Genomic DNA, 27,514 nt, shown 5'->3' on the forward strand with positions numbered 1-27,514 from the left:
ACAACTTTCAGCGCAAGAATTACTTCAAAAATACAAGCGATACCAAAAACGCCCTCAGACTGCAAGATTTTTACGTTATTGACATAAATACAGTTGTTTGTGTTGGCAAAAGTGTGTTAGTTCTGACGGTTATTTTTGTGAAGAATTTTTTGTTTGAGCCGTGATAGGTTCATCTGAATTAAAACGTTAAAAATCGCAAGAACTTTCTTGTATACCTAATTTAGTCAAAACTAGGCAAATCACCTATAATCTATCAAAGTGAACGTGTCTGTCTGTCTGTGTGTGTATCTGTGTGTCTGTGTACATTTTCCTACGCAATAACTCTGTCGATTTTCAATCTATAGACTCGAAATTTGATATACAGGGTACTGAGATTTGTGGAAGTCTTTGTTATCCGTTTTCGGCCAGAAATGTTGCTGTTAAGGGGTCAAAGTTCAACGTTATGACCTTTGAGAACTCTACTAAACTCCTCCGACAATTTTGGGTCTAAACACTTGAAATTTTAGATATAGGTTCTTTGGATCCACAATTGGCGAAGGAGTTTGGTAGAGTTTTGAAAGGTCAAATCGTTGAACTTTGACCCCTTGACAGCCGAATTTCTGTCCGAAACCCTATTTAAAAGATTTTCCCCATTTTGGATTTGTATGTTGAGCAAAAAAAAAAAAGTGGTAGTAGGAAGGCAGGCTCGAACCCATACCGCGAAGTAGGAAAAGAACGGGATAAAAACTTGACGTTTTTTCTGTTACGACCACCGCCAAACCGGAAGTGACGTAGGTTTGAATTAAGGCTAGACAATCAAAAGGAGAGACTTTCAAAAATATCGGCCAAAAAAGCGACCCCCCCTGTAGAAAAACTGCCCAGTTGAAGGTGGAGATATTGACGTTTTTAGCCAATTTTACGATATTTGTCGTCTGAAAAGGTCGAACTTAAAAATGATACTGATCTTGGTAAAATCTGTCGCAATTATCGAAAGTTTTAGGCAGGCATACAAACATACATACATACATACATTTATATTAAAAAATTTCGACCCAAACCGATTCAAAAGCTTGTCCTATATCTAAATATCCTTTATGTCAAATTTCAAATGTTTAGACCAGAACTTGTCTAAGTAATTTGGTAGAGACCGCAGAGGTCAATTTTTTAAAAACTTTGACCTCTATTATGACCCCTTAACATTTATTGTTTTGGGTTCAAATCAAGTTATTAAGTTAGATCCATGTCCAAAGAACCTATATCTAAAATTTCAAGTGTTTAGACCCAAAATTGTCGGAGGAGTTTGATAGAGTTCTCAAAGGTCAAATCGTTAAACTTTGACCCCTTAACAATAACATTTCTGGCCGAAAACGGAGAACAAATATTTTCCCAAATCTCAATACCTGTATATCAAATTTCGAGTCTGTAGACTAAAAATTGACAGAGTTATTGCGTAGGAAAATGCACACCGACACACACAGACACACAGACATACAGATACACAGACACGTTCACTTTTATAGATATATAATTTGCCTAGTTTTGACTAAATCATGTATACAATCTTTACATATTACACATAAATATAATTCTAAAGGTATGGGTTGAGCGGAAAAGAATGGTGATGGGGGGGGGGAGAGGAAAACAGAGATTGAAAAAAAGAGATCCACACAAACTTATATAGAAATATGTTAGAAATATGTTTTGCATCACACGACTTCAGATAAACTTATTTGTGTTTAACAATATCTTCAACCCTTCCGAACAATTTTAATGTTTTTATTTCGTAAAATAGAATTTAGCAATTAATAAATGTTTTAAATGCTTTCTTTTAGCCAATCATGTAACAGATCCACCGTGTGTTGACAAGCGACCTTGTGCAGAGTTAGGGGCGAATATATGCCATGCAAAGGATTTGGAATTTTGGGTCGTCGAACATTGCCCTCGCTACTGCAACAAATGCCGTAAGTTAACATCATTCGCTTTCCCATGTAAAAACATATACAACATATTTTGTTTATCCAGAAATGCAAAACAATTTTGAACTGAAATATATTAGTGTTAACCCTTTATGACCTGCTTGAACTAATGCGTTCAGTCGTAAATAAGTTGGAATTGATGCAAGCGTATTAGGTCAGTACCTTGATAGATATCAGATCCGTCTAGTTTGCAACTGTCCATTGCTTACATTCAGAATACTGCCAGCTACCTCAGAGAGTGGAGGATTTCGTTTATTGCCAAAGATATACATTTTGTATGCATTATGAATACTAATAAAGGTAAGTTTATAAACTGTAAAATTTTCAGTGGCAGTTTAACTATTGAACTTCACATTTTTCAATTCAAATACTATTGCAGTATCATTACGCTGTGAGCTAACTAAAATTAACAATACACATTTTGATCATTTACATCATAGTTCAGGTCATAAAGGGTTAACAAGGATTTTAAACCTAAAGTTATGTTTGATAGTTTGTAAATAAATATATCTCTTCCAAATTTGGGGTTACTTCCACCTGTCCAACAAAACAGTTGTATACGGTGAATCTTTAAACAATAAATATTTGTTTGCTGCAATAAAACGATGTTAATTAAAAATACTTCAGTCTTTGATTTATAACTTTCGTCCATGACTGTGATACGGCATTTGTTTTGTTGATATGCAGGGATACTTTGATAATCATATTGTCAGTCATAGACGTTTCTCACGAAACCATAACATCTCATAGCGTTATCTCTGGATTTATGTAAGATAATGTCGAACAATAAATTCGTGTACTGCTATTGAACTGTGATTATAGTGGTCATCAATATGTCAGTGCCATGAATGGCTTTTATTTTGCATGTTGTATCCAGTTTCAGTCGGTTTCGATTATAGCATTTTTTTTTATTTTTGAAATCACTACTTTATATTAAGTACATTGTAATATACTAATATATTTGTATACGATGGCGTGTGTATTATTTTGCGTGTCACGATAACATTATAAGATAGGAAAAATAAATTCATGTTTCGTGTAATTTACACGTAGTGCACTAGCTTAGATAAATACCTTTACAGTTTTATCAAAAAGGCTAGAATAATACCATGGTATCTCCATTTATGCTGAACGTCCACAGAATCCAGCAGAAATGTATTATATATGAAAGAAGAAGCGTGGAATTTCCACAGATCCCGCAAGTTTTTATTTATACGATGAGAAGTAATAAGGAAATACTCTCTCTCTCTCTCTCTCTCTCTCTCTCTTTCTGTATATGTAAACTTACAATGAAATTATATCTGTATATGGATATATGATAACTGTATATATATACACTAGTGTTCATCTTTTCAGGAATCGTCAGTACACGGTGTCACGATTAACATCGGAAAGGAAAAGATATTCTTATAAAAATATATAATAAATGCATAACTTAAAATATTGCAGCATTAAGGATTGATTATATAATGTTATAAATTAAATTAAAAAAAGATTCTGAATGCTGCAATATTTTAAGTTATAAATTTATTGTATTTTTTACTAGAATATTTTATCTTTTTCTTTCCCAATTTTAACAACTAGAAATCTAATTTTCCATGTTTAAACTTTACAATATTACTTTTCATGTTCGCATTTTTTCTATTGTAATCCATGAATTTTCAAGGCTTCTAATAGATTCAGTAGTTCTTTGTTTAATTTCAGTCTTATTTTTTGCCCCCATAAACACATATGTAATAACAATGCACGGCACTCGTCTGTTTTCAATAAAATCCTCCTAATTATCTTCCTTTCATTCTTTCATTAAAATTGCTAGTGAATTAATAGCAACAGTAGTCGCTGAAGCTGTTATATATAGGAGTTTCATTGAGAGAGTCTTAGAGATAAAGAGATGTTGTATCTTAGAGAGAGTGTTTAAGAGGAATGTTGAAAGACTCAGAGAGAGAGAGAGAGAGAGATTGTTCATTTTATTGTAAGAGACTTAGAGAGATTGTTCGTTTATAACGATTCCTATATATTAAATGTTCATTACTTAGACGTGTTGAGGAAGGAGAAAGCTCTTAGAATGATGAGATAGTGTTCACTGTTCAGACATTGTGTAGACATGAGATGTCGAGACGTGTATTTAATGACATTTTATAACACAGTTATATAATACAATTTTCACTTTACCTTTTTGTAAGAATCACCAACACAAAGGTGAGCTTTATCACAAAACACATGATGAATTTATTTCTTCACGACCGGCCGTGGTTTCCATCAACAAGAATTCAAAGCTTACATTTTAGTTTCCAAGTGATCGTCTCGCTTCCTAGACGCTTCCCAGACCCTCTCTGAGTTTCTCCACTGACTGTCTCACCGACTGTCTTCTTTTACTCTCATTATTTTTTCTATCCCTAGAACTTTCTATTTTCCGTCATGCACATGTTAAAACATGTGCCTTCTTTCACGTGTTCTGGACATACGTGTCCAAAACTTTTCCTATTTCTACAAAAGGAATTTTAACCTATACTCAGTAACCTATTTTTCCAATATGTTAAAAACATTATCTTATAAGCTGCATTCTTTCAATTTAAAATTTCATAACAAACTTGACAGTTCACATTCTTTTCTTGAAATATTTTATCTCTATTCTAAACAAGTTTTTGTTTTACATTTTTAAATTCTCACACGTAATCTATTTCTAAACCTAAATTACGAGGTTCGAATTGCTATTTCATTTTCATTTTAACTAATCTCTCTATTTTTATACTTACATGAAAAGGGGACAGCCCTTATCATGTAACAAAGCAACGTAGTTGTTATAGAAACCAATCATAAAAAAACGTCGCCCACCTCCTTATATTTTCTTACGGTTTAAGAACACCAGAAAATTCATCATAACTTTTGTTTTTCTTAACGAAAATTGAACATTTTTTCACAATATTGCTGAGAAGGTGAAAATTATTTGGAATTTGGTCGACAAAAGCGTGAGCGATGAAGCTTTAAAGCAGTTCTAAATGACTAAAACTGTACCTTATCCATATATTCAAACAGTATATACCTTATCCATATATTCAAACAGTAGTATATATATATATATATATATATATATATATTACATAGATGCAACAATTAAATTCTCCCTCTATACATATGTAAACTCATACTGAAATTAATATATATGTATAAAATTTAATATATAAAGGTACATATATATGAACACGTATTATGCAAACATATATCTTTTTCTTTCTCTCTCTCTATCTCTGTTTATATATATATATATATATGCATATGTATCTATAATAAAATTGAATATATATGTAAACTTGTAATAAAAGTATATATATATATATATATATATATATAAACCTATAATAAAATATATATATATATAAACCTATAATAAAACTCCTCCCTGCTTTTTCATTCCCTTCTCTCTCTCTCTCGTTCTCCGTATATATATATATATATATATATATATATATATATATATATATATATATATATATATATATATATATATATATATATATATGGAGAATGAGAGAGAGAATATCTATTTGAATATCTTTTTGAGAGTGGAGAATTTTATAATAGCTAAATGTTAATAGCTAAAATAAGGGTTTTAAAAAGCAACAAGCTGACCGGTTTCGTACCTCGCTCAACAGGTGTAATTAAAAAGTAATATGAAATGGAAATATACCAGGGAACACAGAAAAAAGCCGTTGAAAAATAAAAACTGCCGAAAGAATTAAATAAAAACTACAATAGACCCTAAAATATTTTCTTGGTTCTTACAAAGATAATGTCTCAAAGACTTAATATAAATTGTTTGCTCAGATTTTAAATCAAATATCGATTGTGACTTGCTTAGAATGGAGAACAAATCAATATTGAACCTGGAGGCAAAACACGGCTATTTATCAGATGTTCATATATAGCTGAACCATGTGTATTATTCAAAACATCTAATGGCAAATATTAGCTGTAATATGTTGTTTCACGCGGGAATCCAATATTTGCGACACCCGCCCAGCGTAATGCGAACCGCAACTACATTTAAATAGTATAGTTATTATGATGGGAATAAGGACGTCATTTCGGATTGAGGATAACATACGTGTAGTAGAAAAACTATGGTGGATTCAATGCGAAACTACACTTTCGAACAGCCAGTAGCATTTGTTTGCCAAATGTGTCACTAACATTACCTATCTAAGCTAGGCGAAGATAAATAAGGCATCTCTATACGTCAGTTCTCGTGACTTTATAAAGTTTAAATCTTTTTTCTTATTGTGGGTTCCATAATGTCTAATGAATTACTATTGTTAAAGAGGGTCCTTGTAATTATTTCAAGCGCATTATACAGATAGCGTTTAGAACTGCTCATTACAACGCTATGTGTAAGAGTATTGATTAAATTAGTTTCAATTTTACTTAAAATATTTTGATTGATTTTCATCCAGCTATAAAATGGAAAACGTATTTTATAAAATAAGAAAATAATTGTTCGCTCGCCAAATTAATGTAGGTCAACTTTTTGTGCAATAATAAACATGATTTGTAGAATTATTGAAACAACGGAAAGCGCCATTCATCAAATCCATGAAGTAACACAATTTTATAAAATAAGAAAATAATTGTTTGCTCGCCAAATACTCATTATGGTTTTGCGACGAGTACAGATCTATGCGTCTATACACCTGGAAATTCTTCAGAAAAGCGATTACAATAGTTACGAATTAAATTCTTAACTTCTGTTTTTTGCTGGTGTTATCCTTTGACTCTACAAGTTCGGATCATTCAGAATTTGTCTCAATTAATAAAATGATGATGCTACCTTAACCCTAAACCATGTTCAATAATCCATTATCCATGTGATCTCATTGGCTAATACTCGTCCATACACTTAACGTTAAAAAAGTTACTCTGTTACATAAACGTTCCTGTTTCTTTTCCAAAAACGAAACATTTTAACATTAAGAACAAATTCTATACCTATATAAGAGCCAGGTACGTCAAAAGGCTTGCTACATCTGGGCAGGAGCTGCTAGAAAGCATTTATCCTGCCTTGACCGAGTTCAAAATAGACTTCGTAGCCTAGTGGGGAATGCCCTTTTATCTTCCCTGCAATCTCTTTCTCACAGAAGAGACCTTGCGAGCCTTTCTCTGCTTTATCGTAATTTTCATGGCAAGTGCTCGTCTGAGCTCCAATCTATGCCTCCCCCCTCGGCAAACTTTCACGAAAAACGCTTGTCTAGCTGAAAACACTATCAATAATTACCCCCAATCTTTATCCGTGCCTAAACCTAAACGTAGATTCCATGAAAAAAGTTTCTTTCTTTCATGGTGAACTCTCTTTCATTTGCTTGCTATCCGGCTGACTATAATATGGTTGTCTTCAAGTCCAACGTAAACAAGTTCTTTATGAGCCGTTCCCTTAAGTAATCCAATTTACAAAATTCCTACTACTAACAATTACTACGTCATTGTCCCATTAACAACTGCACACTTATTAACCCTATCCTCGAGTGGTCGCTTGGCCTTGATAAGTGGTGAATCCTTTATATAAAAAAACGTTTGTCCATTCACAGTTAACTTAACCCGCTAAAACGTAAATATTTACTTTGTTTTCAAAACGAAATATTTTAACATTAAGGTTAATCTGTTCACAGTTTAGTTAACTCGCTAAAAAGCAATTATTTCATTTTTTTAAGCATTTATTAAATATAATTAGTATTTTTTTCCAAATATATTATTTGCATCTTGTTTGTGTCCAGTTTAAAACAAAAGGTGCTTATCGACTCTGTGTCGTTTTTCCTTTTACTTGTTTCAGGATTTACATATTTACGAAAGTAAATACTAATTCAATTATACTGAATGTATTCTATCACACTAAATGAAACTATCATTGAACCTCCTTTCAACAAGTTAAAATACAAAAATTGTGTGATTTTCATGCTAATATTCTATCCTTAATGTTGCGTAAGATTCTAAAGAAAATCGTCTCTTGTTTACTGTCTACATTTAAACAAGTAAATCCCAGCTATGATGAAAAGACCAAACTGACAAGGATATCTCAAAACATGTTTATATGAAAGTACAAAGACTACTTGCCGTAGAAGCAATTGCTATACCGATAAACTAAAGACTGCGTTTTGTTATTAGTGTAGATTTATTTATTTCTATTTCTTTTATTTTTGCAGCAACTCCAAGTGTTCCCCATGAAGGTATGTGAATTGTTTTTGATATTTCTTCTTTCTTATTATTTTCGTACTCGGCCATGACGACATTTTGAGCAAGAAAATCATAAGGAGTTCCTGGAAAGTCTATGCTTAATAAGTATGCCTATTTTGATACTCATTGATTTTCATTTAGTCTATTGTTTATGTGATATCGACATAGCAGGAAAAGACTATGCACTGATCTTGCATGAGAATTATGCACATTTTGTAAGTCCTATTTTCATACTCAATGCGAATCTTGGATTTGAACCGCATTTCATTTAGTTTATTGTTACATAGAAAGAACATAAGATCTCATTCAAGTTCGAAAATTAAGGTTTGAAACACGTGCTTTAGAGGCATTTTGGCGTAACTAGAATTGCCTAGGGATCCTAGTCGGCATTTTCCAATACAGGCACCTCCGTTCAGTAGTTAGCAACTAACCCCTTCTAAAAGCATGAGAAAGTAATGTTTAGGAAGGTGTAACTTTTTGAACTGCATTGGATCATAACAGAAAAGCAAGGCTATATTCTATTTGATTTTAATAATATAAGATATCTCTATAATTATTAAGTTCTCTGTCCTTTTCGATATGCATTCGTATACCCATGTTTCTCTTACGAATTAATTTACACGTCATAATTGCATATATTTACTGTGAATGAATTACTTATTGAAATCACACTTCCAATAGCATGACAAAATTTGAAAAGCCATATGTAAACAATAATTTAATTTCGAAATTTGTAGTTGTATTTGGTTGTGTGTTTAATGTTTGAATTATTCACATTCCAGATTCGAATTTAGAAGTAAGTGACACTCCAAATTTCCACTACTAAAGATTAATACGATATTTCCCATTGATTACTGTACACTCGTTAACCCTTATCCTTGAGTGGCCTCTGGGCCTTGATAAGTGGTGACTCTTATGTAAAAAAATGATGGTATTAGTGGTGTACAACGTGACTTTAAGCCATCGAGTTCACTGTATATCTGCTCTCAATAGGCACTAGTTGCTTTTCTCACCGAAACAGGTGTGAGCAAAAGGTTTTATTCAAGTTTTGGTTTTAGAGATGATTACTAAGTATACGGGTTAGGGTTAGGGTTAGGGTTAGATGATTACTAAGTATACGGGTTAGGGTTAGGGTTAGGGTAAGATGATTACTAAGTATACGGGTTAGGGTTAGGGTTAGGGTTAGATGATTACTAAGTATACGGGTTAGGGTTAGGGTTAGATGATTACTAAGTATACGGGTTAGGGTTAGGGTTAGGGTTAGATGATTACTAAGTATACGGGTTAGGGTTAGGGTTAGGGTTAGATGATTACTAAGTATACGGGTTAGGGTTAGGGTTAGGGTTAGATGATTACTAAGTATACGGGTTAGGGTTAGGGTTAGGGTTAGATGATTACTAAGTATACGGGTTAGGGTTAGGGTTAGATGATTACTAAGTATACGGGTTAGGGTTAGGGTTAGGGTTAGATGATTACTAAGTATACGGGTTAGGGTTAGGGTTAGATGATTACTAAGTATACGGGTTAGGGTTAGGGTTAGGGTTAGATGATTACTAAGTATACGCGAGTTTTGCAAGCGAAGATAATCTAGGAATTCTTACTGTTAAACAATTTTGAAGACAAGTGAACGTTTTTGTTAAACAAGCACAGAAAAATATCTACTTCTATTGAATCTTATGTAAAGGAAGAAAGTGAACAAGATATTTTCTTTTTTAGATATATTGTGTTGTCTGGTGATTTTTCGGATGTATACGTGATTTTTCTTTTAAATCTACCCTCTCTCAGTTTTTATTGTGCAGCTGTTGGAATATTAAGAGATTTATAGAGGTTCTCTCTTTGTCACAAAATTCCGCACCTACTGTTAACTTCTCATTAAAACATTTTTGTACATACTTGAAAAAGATTAGTGCATTGATATCTTTAAATCCTCTACTTTTTTTAGGATTCAATTTACAATAAGGCCAAACGGATGAATTGGGCTCACACGTGTGATTTGAATGTTAGTACATGTGGATATTTTACTAGTCGTATAATCTAACTAAATAATAGTCAAACTCAGTTTATTCATTCAATTAAATAATCTGAAATACTTATGTAATCTATTTTAGGATCTGATTTTTCATTTTTATTCAGTAGAATTTGATATATTAGTCTAAATTATAAATTTCCAATTCGTGTAAAGTAGATGCAGTTTCTTCATCAATATCCTATATATCTATCTTAATTACCTTTCACAGGTGCTTGCATGGTGGATGAAAAAATATACAAAGTTGGTCAAACATGGAGGCAGTCTTGTTCCTTGGCTTGTGAATGCGAAGATGGTCAGCATGGAATTGCAAGATGTATTGATAAGTGAGTTATATTATTAAATTTAATAACAAATTAGCATTGCCAAATATTGTTCCATATTAAATAATGTTATATCCGTTTTTTATATCTTAACATGTCATACTTATTTGATAATAAATGCAGTCACTGTTCATATTCACAGATACATGAAAGATGTAAATAGAGACTCAGACATATTCGTACCTGGTTTTCTACTTCGGTCACCGACGATTAGAACCCGCAGCCATATAAAGCAGTAGTAAAACATTGAAGTATCGATATTTTATAGTAATTAATGATTTTATGTGTCAAATATAAATATGATAGTTATAATATATAATATATGAATAATATCTAAATATTTGATATAGTCTTGTTAAAAGAAACACTAGACTTGTCAGAGTTTCATAGTTATTATATAAATAAATAGAAAGGTGGAGGTTATTAGCCTTTATTCGAAGCAAATGATGAGATTCAACTATTCACAGTTAAGCAAGTAATTCTCTAATTGATAACCAAGGAAGAATAATTTATATTGTTTGCATAGAGCCGTAAAGATTGCTCTTAAAGCAGTTTTCATTATTAGGGATAATGAAAATGTCTCTTACTTATTTAATGTCTGTATATATATATATATATATATATATATATATATATATATATAGTTCGGACACTATCTATGAATTTAATATTTCTTAGATTTTGTACTGAAAAACAAGCCGAGCATGCAGGGTCCACTCTCACGAGTGAATAAATCAATTTCCCTATTACTAATGTTTGTGAAAATTTTCCAAAAAAGCCAAGGCGTGATTATTCAGAGAGTACGAACAAATAAACGGATGGACGATGTGGGGAAAATTTTTCATCTATAATACAGTTGAGCAGCAAGATGTCTATTCACCTTAGATTTAAACTTCCGGATGTCAGTTCAGTTCAGTAGCAGGAACCCAAAAGGAACTCCAAAGTCTAGGGGTTCTGGGGAAGAGACTTTTAGAGTAGAAGGCTTTCTTACATCTAGGGATCTCTACTGATTAGGGGTGGGACTTTACCTATCTTGGTAACAATTTTACCAGGGAGGTCATTTATGAATATCAGGAATAATAAAGTTCTAAGTTCGACCCCTAAGGTACACCCGTATTTATATCATATTATTTATACGTAAGACCATCGAGGACAATCTGGATTCTTCTCTTGCAATAGAAGGATTTAATTATTTTAAGTATGTGTCCGGTCATACAAGAGAATCTGATTTTACTGAGAAGGTCATCGTACCATACCCTGCCCTCCCCTTCCCTGCCTTATACCGTGCATGCTATATAAGTTCAGAGGTTACAGTTAGAATATATACAGTAACACTGGCTTTCCTAAATCCATAGTTATGGTCGGACAGAAGTTTAGCAACTGTAAGGTGGTTGATTAGATCTTGATTAAATATCAAAGATCAAATATTTTGGTAAAAAGAGAGGGAAGCTAATGGAGCGATAGTTTTATGGGTCAGTTCTTTCGCCAGAATTCTTGCAAACTGGTACTACAGAGGAAGTTTTCCAGCTGTCAGGAAGGCATGATTCGTTAAAACATTTGTTGAAACGTCCGGAGAGAACTGAAGTAACCTCAGCAGAGCATTTATTTAATAGTACAGCCGGGATCAGGTCCACATGCTTTTGAGGTGTCTAATTTTGTTTATTACTTCATGTACCTGAGAAGGAGTCATTTTCAGATCATCTATTTTGGCGTCTGTCCACAAAGGAAAGTCAGAGAGGGAGTGGCTTACTGAGTCCAGAGTAGAGTTTTTGTGATTATTAGATAATGGAGGGAATTCTTTATTGCCCATTATTTGCTCCACTGTTATCGATTTTCCAGGAATCACGAGTTCCTAATTTCAGCGTTTCGATGCGTTTTCTCGTGATTTCGGTATATTCGCTCTAAGCTGTTACTACTTCTTTCTCAAAATTATTTATCGCTTCTATAAACTTTTGTCTGTCTATACTGGACTTATACCGGATAAATCTGCGGTATGCATGTGGCGTCAGAACAATGGCAGCTGCGCAAGTAGAAGTAAACACTTGAGGAGAATGGGGTTCGCTATAGAACTTCTGTGTGGGAATAAGTGCTTTAATTGCTGCTTTGAACCATTCAGTGGTTTCATTTTCGCACTGTCTCGCAGGAAGTGTTAAGATATTACTCCATGAGGCATCTCTGATTTGATCTCTGATGGCATTCCAGTCAGCCTTATTTTAGTACACACAATCCCCAGGAACTGTTGTCAGAAATAGGTTCAGATGTGAAGCTTGCTGGTCTTGAAGATCTGGCAGTCTGGTCGGGAATGTGTTAAGGAATGAGATATAGAAAGTTAAAGATGATGCTACCAGCTTCGTCTGGTAGCATCATCTTTTACGTTGTAATATTCATTGCTTATTTGTTAAGTTTAGATGCTGAATGTCCTTGCTGTCCATTACACTGGGCTGCATCAAAAATGCAACATCCATGACAATATCCTCTTCTAGACCAATTTTTCATGCTGATCACGATGGTAGTAGTCATTTTGCTCGTAAGGTTCTAGTTTATGTGTTACAGCGTCATATACTGCGTCGTATATTAATATACCTTTTTTGTTGCAGATCAATTAAAGAATGGCACGGACTTGCAAAAACCACCCCAACTCATTTTGCTACATCTGCGGAAATTACACACTTTCAAGACAGAAGCGCAAAATCACTTCTACAGTGAAACAACTCTATCGTGCCTACTTTGGCATCGAACTTGGACATCAGGATAAACCATGGGCGCCACACATTGCTTGTGTGAAGTGTTTCGCTGGTTTATGCCACTGGAATAAAGGAAACCGAAAATCAATGCCATTTGGAATACCAGTGGTTTGGCGCGAACCTACGAATCACCATGATGACTGCTATTTTTGTATGGTGAAACCACTGGGAAGGAATGGTATAAGTTTGAAATACACTAAATACCCAAACATTCCGTCAGTTACGCAACCAGTACCACATAGTGATGTTGTTCCTGTGCCAAGACCTCCTGAGATTCTAGAACGTACCAGTGCAAGTGACTCTACATGTGATGACAGTGAAAATCAGGATGTTTATGAAGATATCAGTGGGACCTCTGAGAAAAGCCCTCAGTTATTTGAACAGAGTGAGCTAGATGACCTTGTACGAGATCTTGGTCTGTCAAAAGTATCTGCACAGTTGTTAGGTTCAAGGTTAAAAGAGAAAAATCTTTTGGCACGTAATACACACTTTGCACAGTATCGGCATCGAGAGCAGGAATTCGTGCAGTACTTTACCAAGTCCGATGACATGGTATATTGCCACGATGTTTCAGGTCTTGTAGAACACATGGGTAAAGAATACCATCGTGAAGAATGGAGGCTCTTTATAGATTCCTCCACCAGAAGTCTAAAAGCTGTGCTACTTTTTAATGGTAAAAACGTAGCATCATTGCCCATTGCTCATTCTGTTACCCTGAAAGAAACCTATGATACCATGTCACTTCTTCTTAACAACATACAATATCAAGATCACAACTGGCTTCTCTGTGGTGACCTAAAAGTTCTGACCATTTTGTTAGGAATGCAGGGGGGCTACACAAAATACCCATGCTTTTTGTGGTTGTGGGACAGCCGTGCAGATTCCGTACATTATCGACAAAGGGAATGGCCACAACGGACGGAATTTGTTCCTGGCCGCCATAACGTCAAAACACTACCACTTGTACCACCAGAGAAGGTGCTTCTGCCTCCCCTTCACATAAAGCTGGGGTTGATGAAAAATTTTGTGAAATCACTTGCGAAAGATGGAGAAGGGTTTAAATACCTTTCCAATAAATTCCCTCTTGTCAGTGATGCTAAAGTACAAGCTGGCATATTTGTTGGACCACAGATTCGTGAACTTATGTCTGATACCGGATTTAATGAAGCACTGACACCTCGTGAAAGAAGAGCTTGGGAATGTTTTAAGTTAGTTGTGACAGGGTTTTTAGGAAACAGAAAATCTGATGACTACAAGGAACGTGTTGAGAATATGCTTCAAGCATACGAGACTGCTGGCACACGCATGAGCATCAAAATACATTTCCTGCACAGTCACCTTGACTACTTTCCTGCTAATTTGGGTGAATACAGTGAGGAACAGGGAGAGAGGTTCCATCAGGATATATCCGATATGGAGCACCGCTATCAAGGCAATTGGAGTGTGACCATGATGGCTGATTTCTGCTGGTCTCTTCAAAGAAGCTGGACAACATCTCCTGCAAGGCCAGCACACAAGAGAATGTCGCGAAAGCGTGCATTTCAAGGGGAATAGCTGCTTTCTAACTTCAAATTGGATGCATTCTTTACAATGAATCTAATAAATATTGTGCCAACTGTTACAAAAAAATGATAACCTCCTTAAAAAAAATGGGTATGCTTTATGCGTTTACTATGCGAAATTGCAATGAAAAATGTTAATAAAATTTCTGTTGCAATTTTTTTTCCAAATGCAGTGTTATCATTCGTGTTCTGGTTTGATATTTCTTCTGCTTTTAGATGATTATGTCTTTAAATTAATAAATAATATCCAGCTGTTTTTGTTTAGATTTAATGTAAAGTCAATTTAAGAGCTTCAATTAAATGAATATTTAAAGATGTGTAAACTTATAATCGAAATACATTATCTATTTGAGTATATCACCAGCGTAGTCGCTAGAAAAATGGGGAAGTTGAGGAATTAAATTTCGTTACCGGTTTACTTCTGATTCCACTAAAAACTATCACTGCGCATGTTTGCATTCATAAACTTACCTTTGCTTATTAGTCATAGTGTTTGAGAAAAGTGTGTTTACTTACCGTAAAAAAGACCAAACTTAAATGTCATCAAATACTATGTTTGGGCATTGTGAAACGCAGAAATTAATACGTTACCAAAGTTAGTCGTTAAAGTGAACGCAAACTAGCCAAACTAGGTTAATATGTTTCCACAGACGACATAATGTACGTCTGTGGAAATTGTAAAATATTAGTCTTCGAAAAACTTTCTACAATTTTCTCTCTTTTAAAATAAATTAGTGTTTTGCAAAGGACATGGTTTCGAACAATCACCATGCATTATATAAAGAAAACAGTAATTTCAGATGCTGAAACATAGGCTCTACACACATTTCCAAAATCGGCGCCAGACATCATGTTAATAACTGATGCGTGTTTTCAAAAAGTATTACTTCATTTCATTCGATTTGAAAATTTCCTACATTAATTCCAACATAACCTGACTGTCAAAACAAAAAAAAAAAAACTACTTAGAGAAAATGGGACTAAATTTTATTCACACACAAAAATTACCACTACCCTCATCTATCAACTGGATTTCTCATTCATTTGATACATTTTTACTCACGTTTATTTTCCCTACATTACATAATAAATAAGTGAATCGCTTTTTCCCCCGAAACTGATTTTCTTATATTTACAGTTTTTATTAACTGATGACAATAATATTCAAACGTAATGGAATATAATTAAACAAAATTGCAATTCCTACATGAAACAAACATGAACATGTACAAGATTAAATTGATCTAAATTTTATTCTGAACAAGACATAGTGTTACTTGGACAGAAGGGCATTCCTCTTTGGAATTGTGTCTATCAGCTTATTGAAAAGAGTTTATCAGCGAAGAGAGGTTGGTCTCCAGTCTTTTTCTAATTAAGCCAACAATGAAAGATGACATGATGCTTTTTTTCTTTTTTTTTATTCCTCCATCCCATTTGACCAAATATAAATTACGTAAAACATTATAACATATTTTATGCACTCTGGAACACTGTAACATTTTACTGAAATTAAAATTCATTTAGTTTATTATTGCTGATATGAAACGGTGTGTGTCAATAGATCAACACTCGTTCGTTACTTATTTTTCTCGTTACCCTTTTTTATCTATTTATATTCTTCTTCGTTAAAGCTACTACTTAAATATGCATTCACTGTTTACATTTTATTATTCATTCCAGATGTGCAACTTTCACAAGTCTGCCAGCCAATTGTCAGAAGGTGAAGATAGCGGGAGAGTGTTGCGAACAGGTTGCTTGTAATGACAGCACATTGGTCGATTCGCAGAAACTAAACAACACCATTGGAGGAGTGGCTGCCAGCAACCAAACAACATCAAGCATTCAAAGTGAGTCAAATATATTTCGCATTCGTTTTCCTTTTTCTCATGGGAATGCATTTATTAATGGTTTTCGTTACATGAAAACGATGAATAAATAATCAAAAAGAATAACTTTCTTTATCAAGTTTATTACAAAACACAAACTTCTAGTGGTTCTTTATTTATAAATTCTATCAATAAATACTCAATATTCAAAGTTAAACGTTGTGTGAAAAAATAGTTTATTTTCTTGACACTATTCTGGAAAACGAAATTTGGATTTTGTTAATAAAAAATGCGTATACAATTTAATTTAAATATTGAATCTAAAATTACCTTGGATTTATTTTATGTGATGTACATTCTGTCCCATCGATGAAATGTTGCATCCCTCTGCCTGTTCTACAAGTACTTTAACGGTGAATGCTCCGACGAACTGCAAGCACTTGTACCCCCCCTCGACGTAAATACCCCTGGCACACCCCATAAGCAGCTAAATCCCACCCTTGGTTGGGGTGAAAATGTCATAAAAAAATAGTATTTCGATCTGATCAAAATTTCATTTTTATTAAAGCGCATTTATCATAAGATATTACTTTCTCACATTTATATTTGAATTTCATTTTTTTTTATTTATAACACACTAGGGTTAACTACAAAGCGTCATTATAATATGTTACTGTTAGTAATTGAAATGTGTGCTATATTTATCTCTATCCGAATTGTAAACTAGTTGCGCTTTTTCGATTATGTTGGGTTCTTGACCCTAACATCGATTAACATCTCCAAGTCAGTTAATTTGACATAATTTCCTATTCAGAAAATAATTTAGCCCAAAGACATCATTTTCTCATTTACAAAACAAACACAACAAAGACGTTCGCGGCCTAATTTCCGATTGAATGAAGCCTTTCAATAACAATAATCTTGGACACAATTTTAACAATTGAAGAAACAATGAAGATTAAAAAAATAGATCTATTAACAAATTGAATTCGTTGCAATAAGAAGAATATATTTGGGAAAAAGTTGGCAGATAAAGAAATATTTATTTGGATGAATTCAGCTATGATAGTAAAAAACGAATGGAGAACGTATCATTTCGAACTGATGAACTATTTTAATCAAATGGTATTAGTGTATTATTAAATTGTTAATAGTTTGAATCTTCTCTGATATGATTAGTTTTGTTTAAAAATTTGAGTTAAAAAGATGATAGAAAGATAGATGCAGAAACAAGGAAATAAAGTACTATTCTTCCAAGAAATGTTGCTATTTTTCATCGTTGTGATTAACTATGCCATCTTTGAGAATACTGTATTTATCTTCCAATGAGAACCAAGTTCAAATGTGATAGGTATGTAAATTTACAATTTCGGAGCAGAAGCGAGTACGTGATTGTATAACGTCGATTTTCTTTTAAACTGGGCTCATAAGAAAGCGTTTCTTGTTAACTCAATAATTATACTTCTTATAAGTGATGCATCCTCCTCAGAAATTATTTTCAAATGTGTTGGAGATGTAAAAATGGCAATTTTCATAGTTAATTTGAAGTTTTTCCAAGGGGTGGAGGCTTGTAAGTGTTTATTATTCATTGGTATGCTGAATTTTTATTGCTCTTTTATTGGGCTTGTCCAGGGAGACGTTGACCTGGCTGTAGTCGCTATCTCTTTCTGTTAATGTTTTTTTCTTTTCCTTTAGGGTGGGGTAGGGTGTGTGTGTGTGTGTGTGTGTGTGTGTGGTTATGTGTGTGTGTGCGCGTGTGTGTGCGTGTGTGTGTTTGCTTTTATTGGTTTGGGAATGTGTATATTGTTTTATAGTATTTTGGGGTTATTTGCTTCCTTAGGAAGGCGGCTGTGGTCCGAGGTCGTTACTAATGTGTATGTGTGGGGAGGGGGGGACTGGCTCTTCTGAAATAAGGGTAGGGGTGCTTTCATTCTATTTTGATATTTATTTTTTGGATTCTTGGATTTTAGTATTGTGATTTTTCGTTTTAGTCTTTTCGGGTATTCCTTATATTATGTTTGTTTAGAAAGAGGGGTGTATTTAAAATAGGGGAGTTTTTAATGTTTCTATTTATTTGTCTCCCCATGTGGGTATGGCCAGACCCAGGATCGGTTCCTAGTGTGGGGAAGATTTTGTTCCCCAGAGGGGGGCATTGGAGGGGATATAGATATGGGAGGGGGATGATAGAAGGGATGATAGTCGTTTCAGTCATGAGGGGGTTCTCCTCCACTGACTGAGGAGGGAGCGAGGTGTTGGAACAGATATTATACTATGGTTCTAGGTGTCTCCTAGTGTTGTTGGTTTCGAGATTAAGTAGGGTTGGTATTGTTCAGTGTGTTGTATTAGAGATAGGGGTGTTATGTCTGTGTGTGGTTGTATGCGCGCACGTGTGTGTGTTTTAATGTGTCGGTTCTGATTTATGTGTGGGTGTGTATATGTGTATGTGTATGGGTGTGCATGCGAGTGTACATTGCATTACATGTTTTTGTGTGACGGTATTAGGTTCTGTTCAGTTCAGGAGTGAATCTGGTGATGAAGTTTTTTTTCCTGTGTAAGTAAATAAAAATAATTGTCTGTTTGGAAGATTGGCATTATTTTGAAGCTGTTTCCACTGCATGTGTGTACGTGTTTTGAAACATAGAGGTGTCTGTTATCTGCAATTTTGATGTTGCTCTTATGTAAGACCACTCTATTGCTGAAATTTTTGGTGGCGCCTATGTAGGATTTGTTGCATGTTTTGCATCTTAGTGCATATACTACATGTTGCGAGCCTCTCTCTGATCTTTCATTATTTCCATGGCAAGTACTCGTCTGAACTCCAATCTATGGTCCCCCTTGCCAAATTTTCACAAAAACACTACACCCACAATCACTATCAACAATTTCCAAAACTCTCTACCTGTGTCTAAATCTAATCTCAGATTGCATGAACAAAGTTTCTTTCCTCGAACTGCCCACATGTAGAACACTGTTCTATTGGCCTGCGTCCCGGCTGATTACAATATAATCGCCTTCAAATTCAATGTTATTGTTGATCCGTCCTCTTAAATACTCACAATTTTACACAATGTACACCATTAACAATTTTACACAATGTACACCATTAACAATTTTACACAATGTACACCATTAACAATTTTACACAATGTACACCATTAACAATTTTACACAATGTACACCATTAACAATTTTACACAATGTACACCATTAACAATCACTAAACTGCCACCTTACATTCATTAGTTCTTATACTCGAGTGACATTCGAGCCTTGATAAGTTTAAAAATAAAAGTCCATTTTGTTTTTATCTTAACTGAATCTATCGAGTGGTCTGAAAATCACAGTCGAAACAAAACGTGTTAGGTCACAGGCATTGGAGAAGCCATGACAAAACCTCATAATCCGTTTTGTTTTTATGATATAGGCATTCAGCATGGGGAATATTGAAGTCTTTACAGACGTGCATGCTCGCCGAAGGACAAGCAGATACAATATGGTCAGTTTTGTCAGACCTGCTTTTAAACATGATATTCCCGCTGTTGAAGGGGCGGTAGAGTCAAATCTGAACGTGGTGCTGTGAGCAAGTGCTACTCGAAAGCTAATATAGAGCAATTTTTGATCTTCTCTGGAGATGTCCCTATCACCTGGAAGTCAATGACGATCTTAGAGGTTAGCTTTTGATGTTAAGTAAGGGTATTACTTTTTATCTCGAACTAAACTAAGTAAACAATCGGTCTAATACAAGTTTCGCATAGAAACAATAGCTCACGTTTGTTCTCCTGTAAGTAGATTTTAGCCTCTCGGAGGTTGAAACTTGGACCCCCTAATGTTGGAATAGGAGAACTAGTAGTGAGAGATATATGATGAAAGTTGGATCCATGGGTTTAATCCTCTATTATTATTTGAGACATTTCATGTGAGAATATGGAGATACGTGGAAGAAGTCGGCAGAGTTGTTGGAGAAGAGCATAGAGGGAAAGAACAGGGGGAAATAACGGAAAACGATTTTTACAAATTATGAAAAAGGTAAGGCCGTAACATTACCTACTAATATGATATCGAGAGGACCCACCAGAAGCAACTGTATGGTCCAGAATCAATTCACCAAATAGCAATACAGCAGCCTTAGTACATTTCACCTGCGGATCCTTAGGGTTAATCCAAGGTTCTGGACTCTGTAACAGGCGGGTAACGTAAGCCCAGTCAAAACCATTACATCCAACACCCTTATTAGTAACATGCCTACAATGACATGACTAGAAGGAGAACAATTATGGCATCTGAAGTGACTGATCAGGAAAAGTACTGCCGCTTTTTCTTTTCAATTTGTCAGAAACATAACTCATTGTAAACGAGAGTTACGGGCTATCAAAACGTATCCACAATGCGTTTTCTAATCTTCATTCCAGTAAAAAAAAAGAATTGTACTTAATATAAGTTCAAATTGACGTATACAGAGGGATAAATGGCGATAGGTTCCCCTGATATTATAATTTTTAAACAAAACAATTTAAACATTTTAACATGAATAATTTTATATGATAACATTATTTATAATGTTATCATAGATATGTTATAAGCTATTAATGTGACCATAAACCATGTTATAAGATAGACATTTTATTTTGCTTACCACAATTAGTTGGCAAAATTTGCGTATATATTCGTGAGGCTTCTCGCAGTACTCCTATGCGTTATTACGAAATTTTCAAGAAGTCTGGCGAAAGAACTGACCCATTAAATTATCGCCTCATTAGCCTTCTCCCGTTTTTTACCAAAAGTCCTTAATTAATCAAGCTCTAGTCCATCACCGTACAGCTGCTAAACTCGTAACCGACAAACAATATGGATTTAGGCAAGCAGGTTCCATAGCGGAAATCCTAACTGTAATCTCTGAATGTATATACCGTTCACTAAACAGAAAAGGGGAGGGTAGAGCGATAGCCCTCGATATATCTAAGGCTTTTGACAGGTGGTGGCACGATGGTCTTCTAAGGAAAATTAGATTATATGGTATGACTGGAAGAATGCATATTGTAATTAAATCCTTCTTAAGTAAGAGAAAAATCCAAGTTGTCCTCGACGGTTGTACACCTAAAGAATATGATATAAATGCGGGACTAACTCAGGGATCTATTCTTTGGCCTTTATTATTCCTGATATTCATAAATGAATCTTTGATAAAATTGTTTCGGAGACAGGTATATTTTCTGATGTCACCACTCTCTATAACAGGTGCGAGGGGAAAACAAATGAATATATGTCCAAAGAAATGGCAGAAACACGAGAGGATGACCTCAAGTCTGTAGTTGAATGGGGAGAAAAATGGATGGTCACATTCAATGCTGCCAAGACTAAGTTTGTCTCTTTCAATAATTACATGAAACCTTCTCTATCACCAATAGTAATGGCCAAGAACACATTACCTGAAAGTACTTCTTTCAAACTCCTCGGTCTAACGTTTACAGGGAACATGAACTGGAATAGATACATTGAGAACATTGCCAAGGCTGCTGCGAGGAAGGTGGGGTTTCTCTGTCGTGCTAGAAAACTACTTATGTCTGAAAGTATCCTATACCTCTATAAGGCAACCATTCGCCCATGTATGGAGTATTGTTGTCAGATTGAAGCTGTTGCATCAACTACATGTCTCTCACTCCTAGACAGGGTTCAGAAGATAGTCGCCAACCTGATAGGTCCTGAACTTTCATCTAGGCTTCAGCCTCTGTCACATCGATGAACTGTTGCATACCGCTGCCTGTTCCACAAGTACATGCTCTGCCTGTTCTACAAGCACGTGTACCCCTCGACGTGAATACCCCGACAAACCTGACAAGCAACCAAATCCTACCCCTTCACAGTAGAGATCCCTAGATTTAAGAAGGCCTTCTACTCCAGTAGTTTCTTCCCCAGAACTTCAAGACTTTGGAACTCGCTTCCGGGATTCTGCTTTACTAACTGTACTGATATGCAGAAGTTCAAGTGTAATGTGAACAGACATCTTGCTACTCATCTCTCGTCATAATGCTTATGCAACATGTCCCTGATAGTAACCTCCACTTCAAAGTGGCACTGGGCTTTGTTTGGGGCGAAAACTGAATAAAAAAATAACGATCTGGCCATCATCGGAGTGAAATATAGCATATGTACTAGTGTTACATGATAAAGGGATGTCCCCTTTTCATGTAAGTAAAAAAAATAGGGAATTAGTTAAATGTAAATATGAAATAGGATAGTCAAGGATTCGAACTTGCGAAGCTAGATTTGAAATTGAAAATTCCAATCATAAGTTAAAATAAATACAGAATGTTATTAAAATAAGGAATGTGGAATCGCAATTGTTTAGCTCACACAAAATAGTTAGATATCTGTTTATTGGAAAAGGAATGCAATAATTAAATTTGTTTCTGTGAAAATTAAAATAAGGAATTTAATCGTCAATTGAAATTGTAAACATATTTAGTAAAGAGGTTATTTGAAAAATAGGTTACTGAACTCGGGGTCATTACAAGTTTGGCAACGTGACGCAGGCCATCCAAGGTGCTTTATGAGCATATGTTTAATCATACGATGACGTGACGAGTTCTCAATATAGGTAGAGTTTTAGATGCAGTCTGGGAGAAGAGGAGAAGAGTCGGGGAGAGGGAGCCGAGAGAGAGAGAGAGAGAGAGAGAGAGGTCAGAGACGGCTGCTGACGTTAAACCCTGGAAGCGAAAGGTTAGAGAAGAAAAAGCAATGTAAAGAAACTTTGAATTCCTCAAGCGAAATTATGGACCGGCCATGATATAAAGGACGTCATCATCTTTGTGTATCTGCGTCTTAGTGTTGTGATTCAAAAGAAAAGGTATTGTCCATTTATATTATAAGATCTTTGTGAAAATCATCATCTCAAAAAATAGGTAAGAAATATATGTATCAATATTTATAGTAACACTCCCGTTCATACAGAACTGACAAAAGTATGAATGTCAATCTCTCGGTCTATCTATCTATATTTCAAATCTCCTCTCATTTTGTATTACAAGCCGTCGGCTCTCTTGTATTAACATGTACCACAAACAGGAACATCTTAAGACATATGAACACTCAAAACATGAAGTCCTAAGACTCTCATCTCTCACTGAGACTCTCATAAGACGAACAACAACAATAATATTTGGTACTTCTTTAAAATACCACCCATTACATAACATTAGTACAGATTCGGGGATAATCTTCCATTCATGGGCGAATGATGGCACTTTAGATATAGTCCGGTGTGGGTCAGTTGTTATTAACACATAATAACGTTTACTTTTTAAAAAATTGTAGCCAATTCAAACAACTGGTAAAATGGAAACATTTTTCAATTAAAAATTTAAAAAAAACACAAAGGAAATATTTTAATTGAAGACGTGTCATCCGTATAAGTAAATGTATATTTCTTTTTTGTATATCTTTAAAAAGTTTTAATACAAATAAAACCAAAAAACTACAATGATAGACTATCGAACAGTAATATTTTTTTTTGCATTTCAGAGGGCTGCATGTATCGCGGCCGTTATTATGAACCGAACAAAATTTGGAACGATGGCTGTGATTGGATTTGCAAATGTACTGATGGAAATGAGGGCACATACGAATGTACTCACAGGTTAGCTAGAGCAGATCGCATTTTTATTACAATGAGTTACAACTTATGAAAACCTAAAGACCACACACATGAGGGATTATGAAATCAATAAACAATATAGAAAGAGTACAATTTAATTTCTTAAGAAAACGGTTCATCAAGAGAACATTCGACATGAAAAATACTAGTAGTTTTGATGAAAGTGTATAATCCTTTTTTTGATCCTAACATTCACTATCTTCGTTCGGCTTAGGAAACATTCTTCTGGATTTAGGTAATTTTTATTTTCGTCATAATTTGGAGCACCATTTTCTAAGACCTTGTGTATAACTCTGTCCTTATGAAGAGAATAGTAAGTCAGGGCTATGTTGACGACCCCATTAAGCGGTCATGTGCTTTTCGATTTGACAGATGGGGAGATCTTTGAAATCAGCCCTACTTATCGAATTCTTTTTTCGTATTGTGTATACAGATGATAAATTAAAAGTTATTTTGCTCTAGCGATATGTTATCGGGTACTTACTCTGAGTGTCTTACAGAGCCGATCATGTTGTTCTATGATATTGGCACTATATTATTTTGAATATTATCTGTACTATAATATTTTATACATTAATCTTTTAATTAGTTTACATATAAATGAACGTATAAACCGCGAAAGATTTCGTATATTTTAATTACATAGCGAGGGGCGCCCGATTTTGACCGGTTTTGTCCGTTTTTTTCCGGTCGTAAAATACGCTTAAACATGTTTTAATATATGTAGATTTCGCATTTATTAGTACACAGATATTTTTTTATAAAATATTATAATCTACTAAATATAGAGAAATGATTTCAAGAATAAAAAATGACTTCAGTTCCATCTGCTAGAATCGAAACCAAAATATTTAGCGTTCTAATGTATGTAGATTTCGCATTTATTAGTACACAGATATTTTTTATAAAATATTATAATCTACTAAATATAGAGAAATGATTTCAAGAATAAAAAATGACTTCAGTTCCATCTGCTAGAATCGAAACCAAAATATTTAGCGTTCTCTGCGTTTAGATTATCGACAGATAGATGAGAAAGATTAAAAATTAAATCACTTCAAGCTAAAAATGAATTCGCGCATGCGCAAAAAGTAGAAATATATCGACAAGTTAAATGAACATTTTGCATGTCAATTTGCCGACATATTTCTAATCTATTCATCCAAACAAAGATGTCACTTGTTATTAAACATCCTTGCTGTATGATCACAATTTTCTGCTAATTTTCGTCTTATGCAACCAGTAGTTTAAGAGTTTCCGGAAAAATATTTGCACACAGACACACATATCCACATCTACTTTTTATTTATATAGATTTTACGAGAAACGAACAAAATACAGATTAACCAAAATGTATTATACTTTAAAAAATACTATCCATGGTCAATATTCTGTTTGCTGAAATCCTATTTGGTAAGTGTTTACCGGCCTTTCTATGCATAGGGGAAATTCACCGGTTCTCACTATATATATATATATATATATATATATATATATATATATATATATATATATATAGCCAGTAATATCTACACCGTTGAGAAGGAGCGACAGTACTCTACTGCCTAGCTGAGCGCTAGTCAGTTATAGCCGTATTCCTACCTTTTGTACCTGTGCTGTTAATGCACTTCGTTTGTTAAACCAACCTCGCAATGCTTGTGATAATATATATATATATATATATATATATATATATATATATATATATATATATATACATATATATATATATATACATATATATATATATATATATATATATATATATATACATATATATATATATTATCACAAGCATTGCAAGTTGGCTTATGATTGTTTCCTAATTTTCGTTTGTAAGCTTTGTTTTCTTTTATTATAAATTGTTATGTAATTCGTTAAAATGTTAAGAAAATATAACTTTATGAATAATCAACAGGACAGACATCCTCCTAAATTTTAATTCATAAAGGCGATAAAAAGTTCTGTCTTATAAAAACCTACAAAATTAAATAATAGGTATCCGATAACAGTATTTAGCAGGCATTCAACTTTTCTTCTATATACACCATTTTTCTCTCTGTTTTATATATTGATCCTGATTTCAACGGATATCGATTCTAAAGACGTAATATTATATACTTTTATAAAATATACTAATCTTTTTTTCATTTTTTGTTAGATGTCCAACATTCAAGAATTTGCCTCCGTTTTGCCACATGGAGAATTTTCCCGGTGAACTTTGCTGCCAAACCCCTGTTTGTACCGCAAATTCCTCAATTATACTTGTTCCAAGCAATGGTAAAGGGATAATAGGCAATGGAAAAGTAACTGATCCCATCAAAGGTAATTCTATGATTTCAATAAGCAATTCTAAAAGTATACAGAGAAAGCAAAATGTCTTGCATTGTGTTGACAAGAAAGTTCTTGCGGTTTTTAACTTTTAAATTCAAGTGATAAACCTAAGTTCAAACAAAGATATATTGATCGAAATATGTACCATCAGAATTAACACAGTTTTGCCAAATGCAAAACAAGTCTATTCGTGCCAGTAACGTAAAAGCGTTGTGATGGCGATGATATCGCTTAGATTTCTTTGAGTATTTCTAACGCAGAAAATTGTCAGGAGGTTTGAAAATTGGAGAGTATGGCAGATGAGGCAGAGTTTCGTAACGAAAGTAGTTCAACTTCTACCAATGTCCGAACGGGCATTGTCGTGGAGAAGAATTCGGCGTTCTCTGTTTGGCTAATGCTGGGTGTTGTTGTCGAAGTTACCGATGCATGTCATCCATTTGTTGGCAGCACTTTCCGCCGTAATCATTTTGCCTACATTCAAAAAATAGATTGCCTCCTTTTAGTGCAATTCTTGCTTTGGAAAGTGTCGTGGAGCTTCGGCGTCTAACCACTGAACTAAGCATCGCCAGTTATCGGAAATAACTCACTTTTTATCGCAAGTAACAGCCTAGTTGAGAAACGTGTCGTTTGTGATGCGTAAAAAGAAGGGAAGATGACACCTCGTAATGGCGTTTCTTTTGGTTGTCCTTTAATTTGTGAAGCCCCATTTATAAAGTTTTTTTTTTTTTGCTTTTCAAATCTCTCCCGTAGTTGAAAATCGTCTTATACGTTACGTCTAGTTCAGAAGCTAGTTGTCAAATAGTTGTGCGTTTATTGACTTCGACTAAGGCTCTTCATTGATCATTGCCAACATCCAATAGCGGACAACTAC

The 27,514-nt window shown here is 34.3% G+C and overlaps 1 protein-coding gene across 1 annotated transcript in view; it reads left to right on the plus strand.

The window, feature by feature from the left end:
* LOC145284968 (uncharacterized) overlaps positions 1–27,514 on the plus strand; it is a 421,732-nt gene that overhangs the window by 316,667 nt on the left and 77,551 nt on the right. The window contains exons 22-27 of the mRNA XM_080134072.1: positions 1,812–1,940; positions 8,147–8,170; positions 10,415–10,529; positions 16,513–16,679; positions 24,177–24,291; positions 26,471–26,634. Of these exons, the coding sequence (XP_079990198.1) occupies positions 1,812–1,940; positions 8,147–8,170; positions 10,415–10,529; positions 16,513–16,679; positions 24,177–24,291; positions 26,471–26,634 (714 nt within the window). The remainder of the gene's footprint in view (positions 1–1,811; positions 1,941–8,146; positions 8,171–10,414; positions 10,530–16,512; positions 16,680–24,176; positions 24,292–26,470; positions 26,635–27,514) is intronic.

This window comes from Euprymna scolopes, chromosome 9 (genome assembly GCF_053919585.1).
Source record: "Euprymna scolopes isolate OS-2025 chromosome 9, ASM5391958v1, whole genome shotgun sequence".
In the NCBI taxonomy this organism is placed as follows: domain Eukaryota; kingdom Metazoa; phylum Mollusca; class Cephalopoda; order Sepiida; family Sepiolidae; genus Euprymna; species Euprymna scolopes.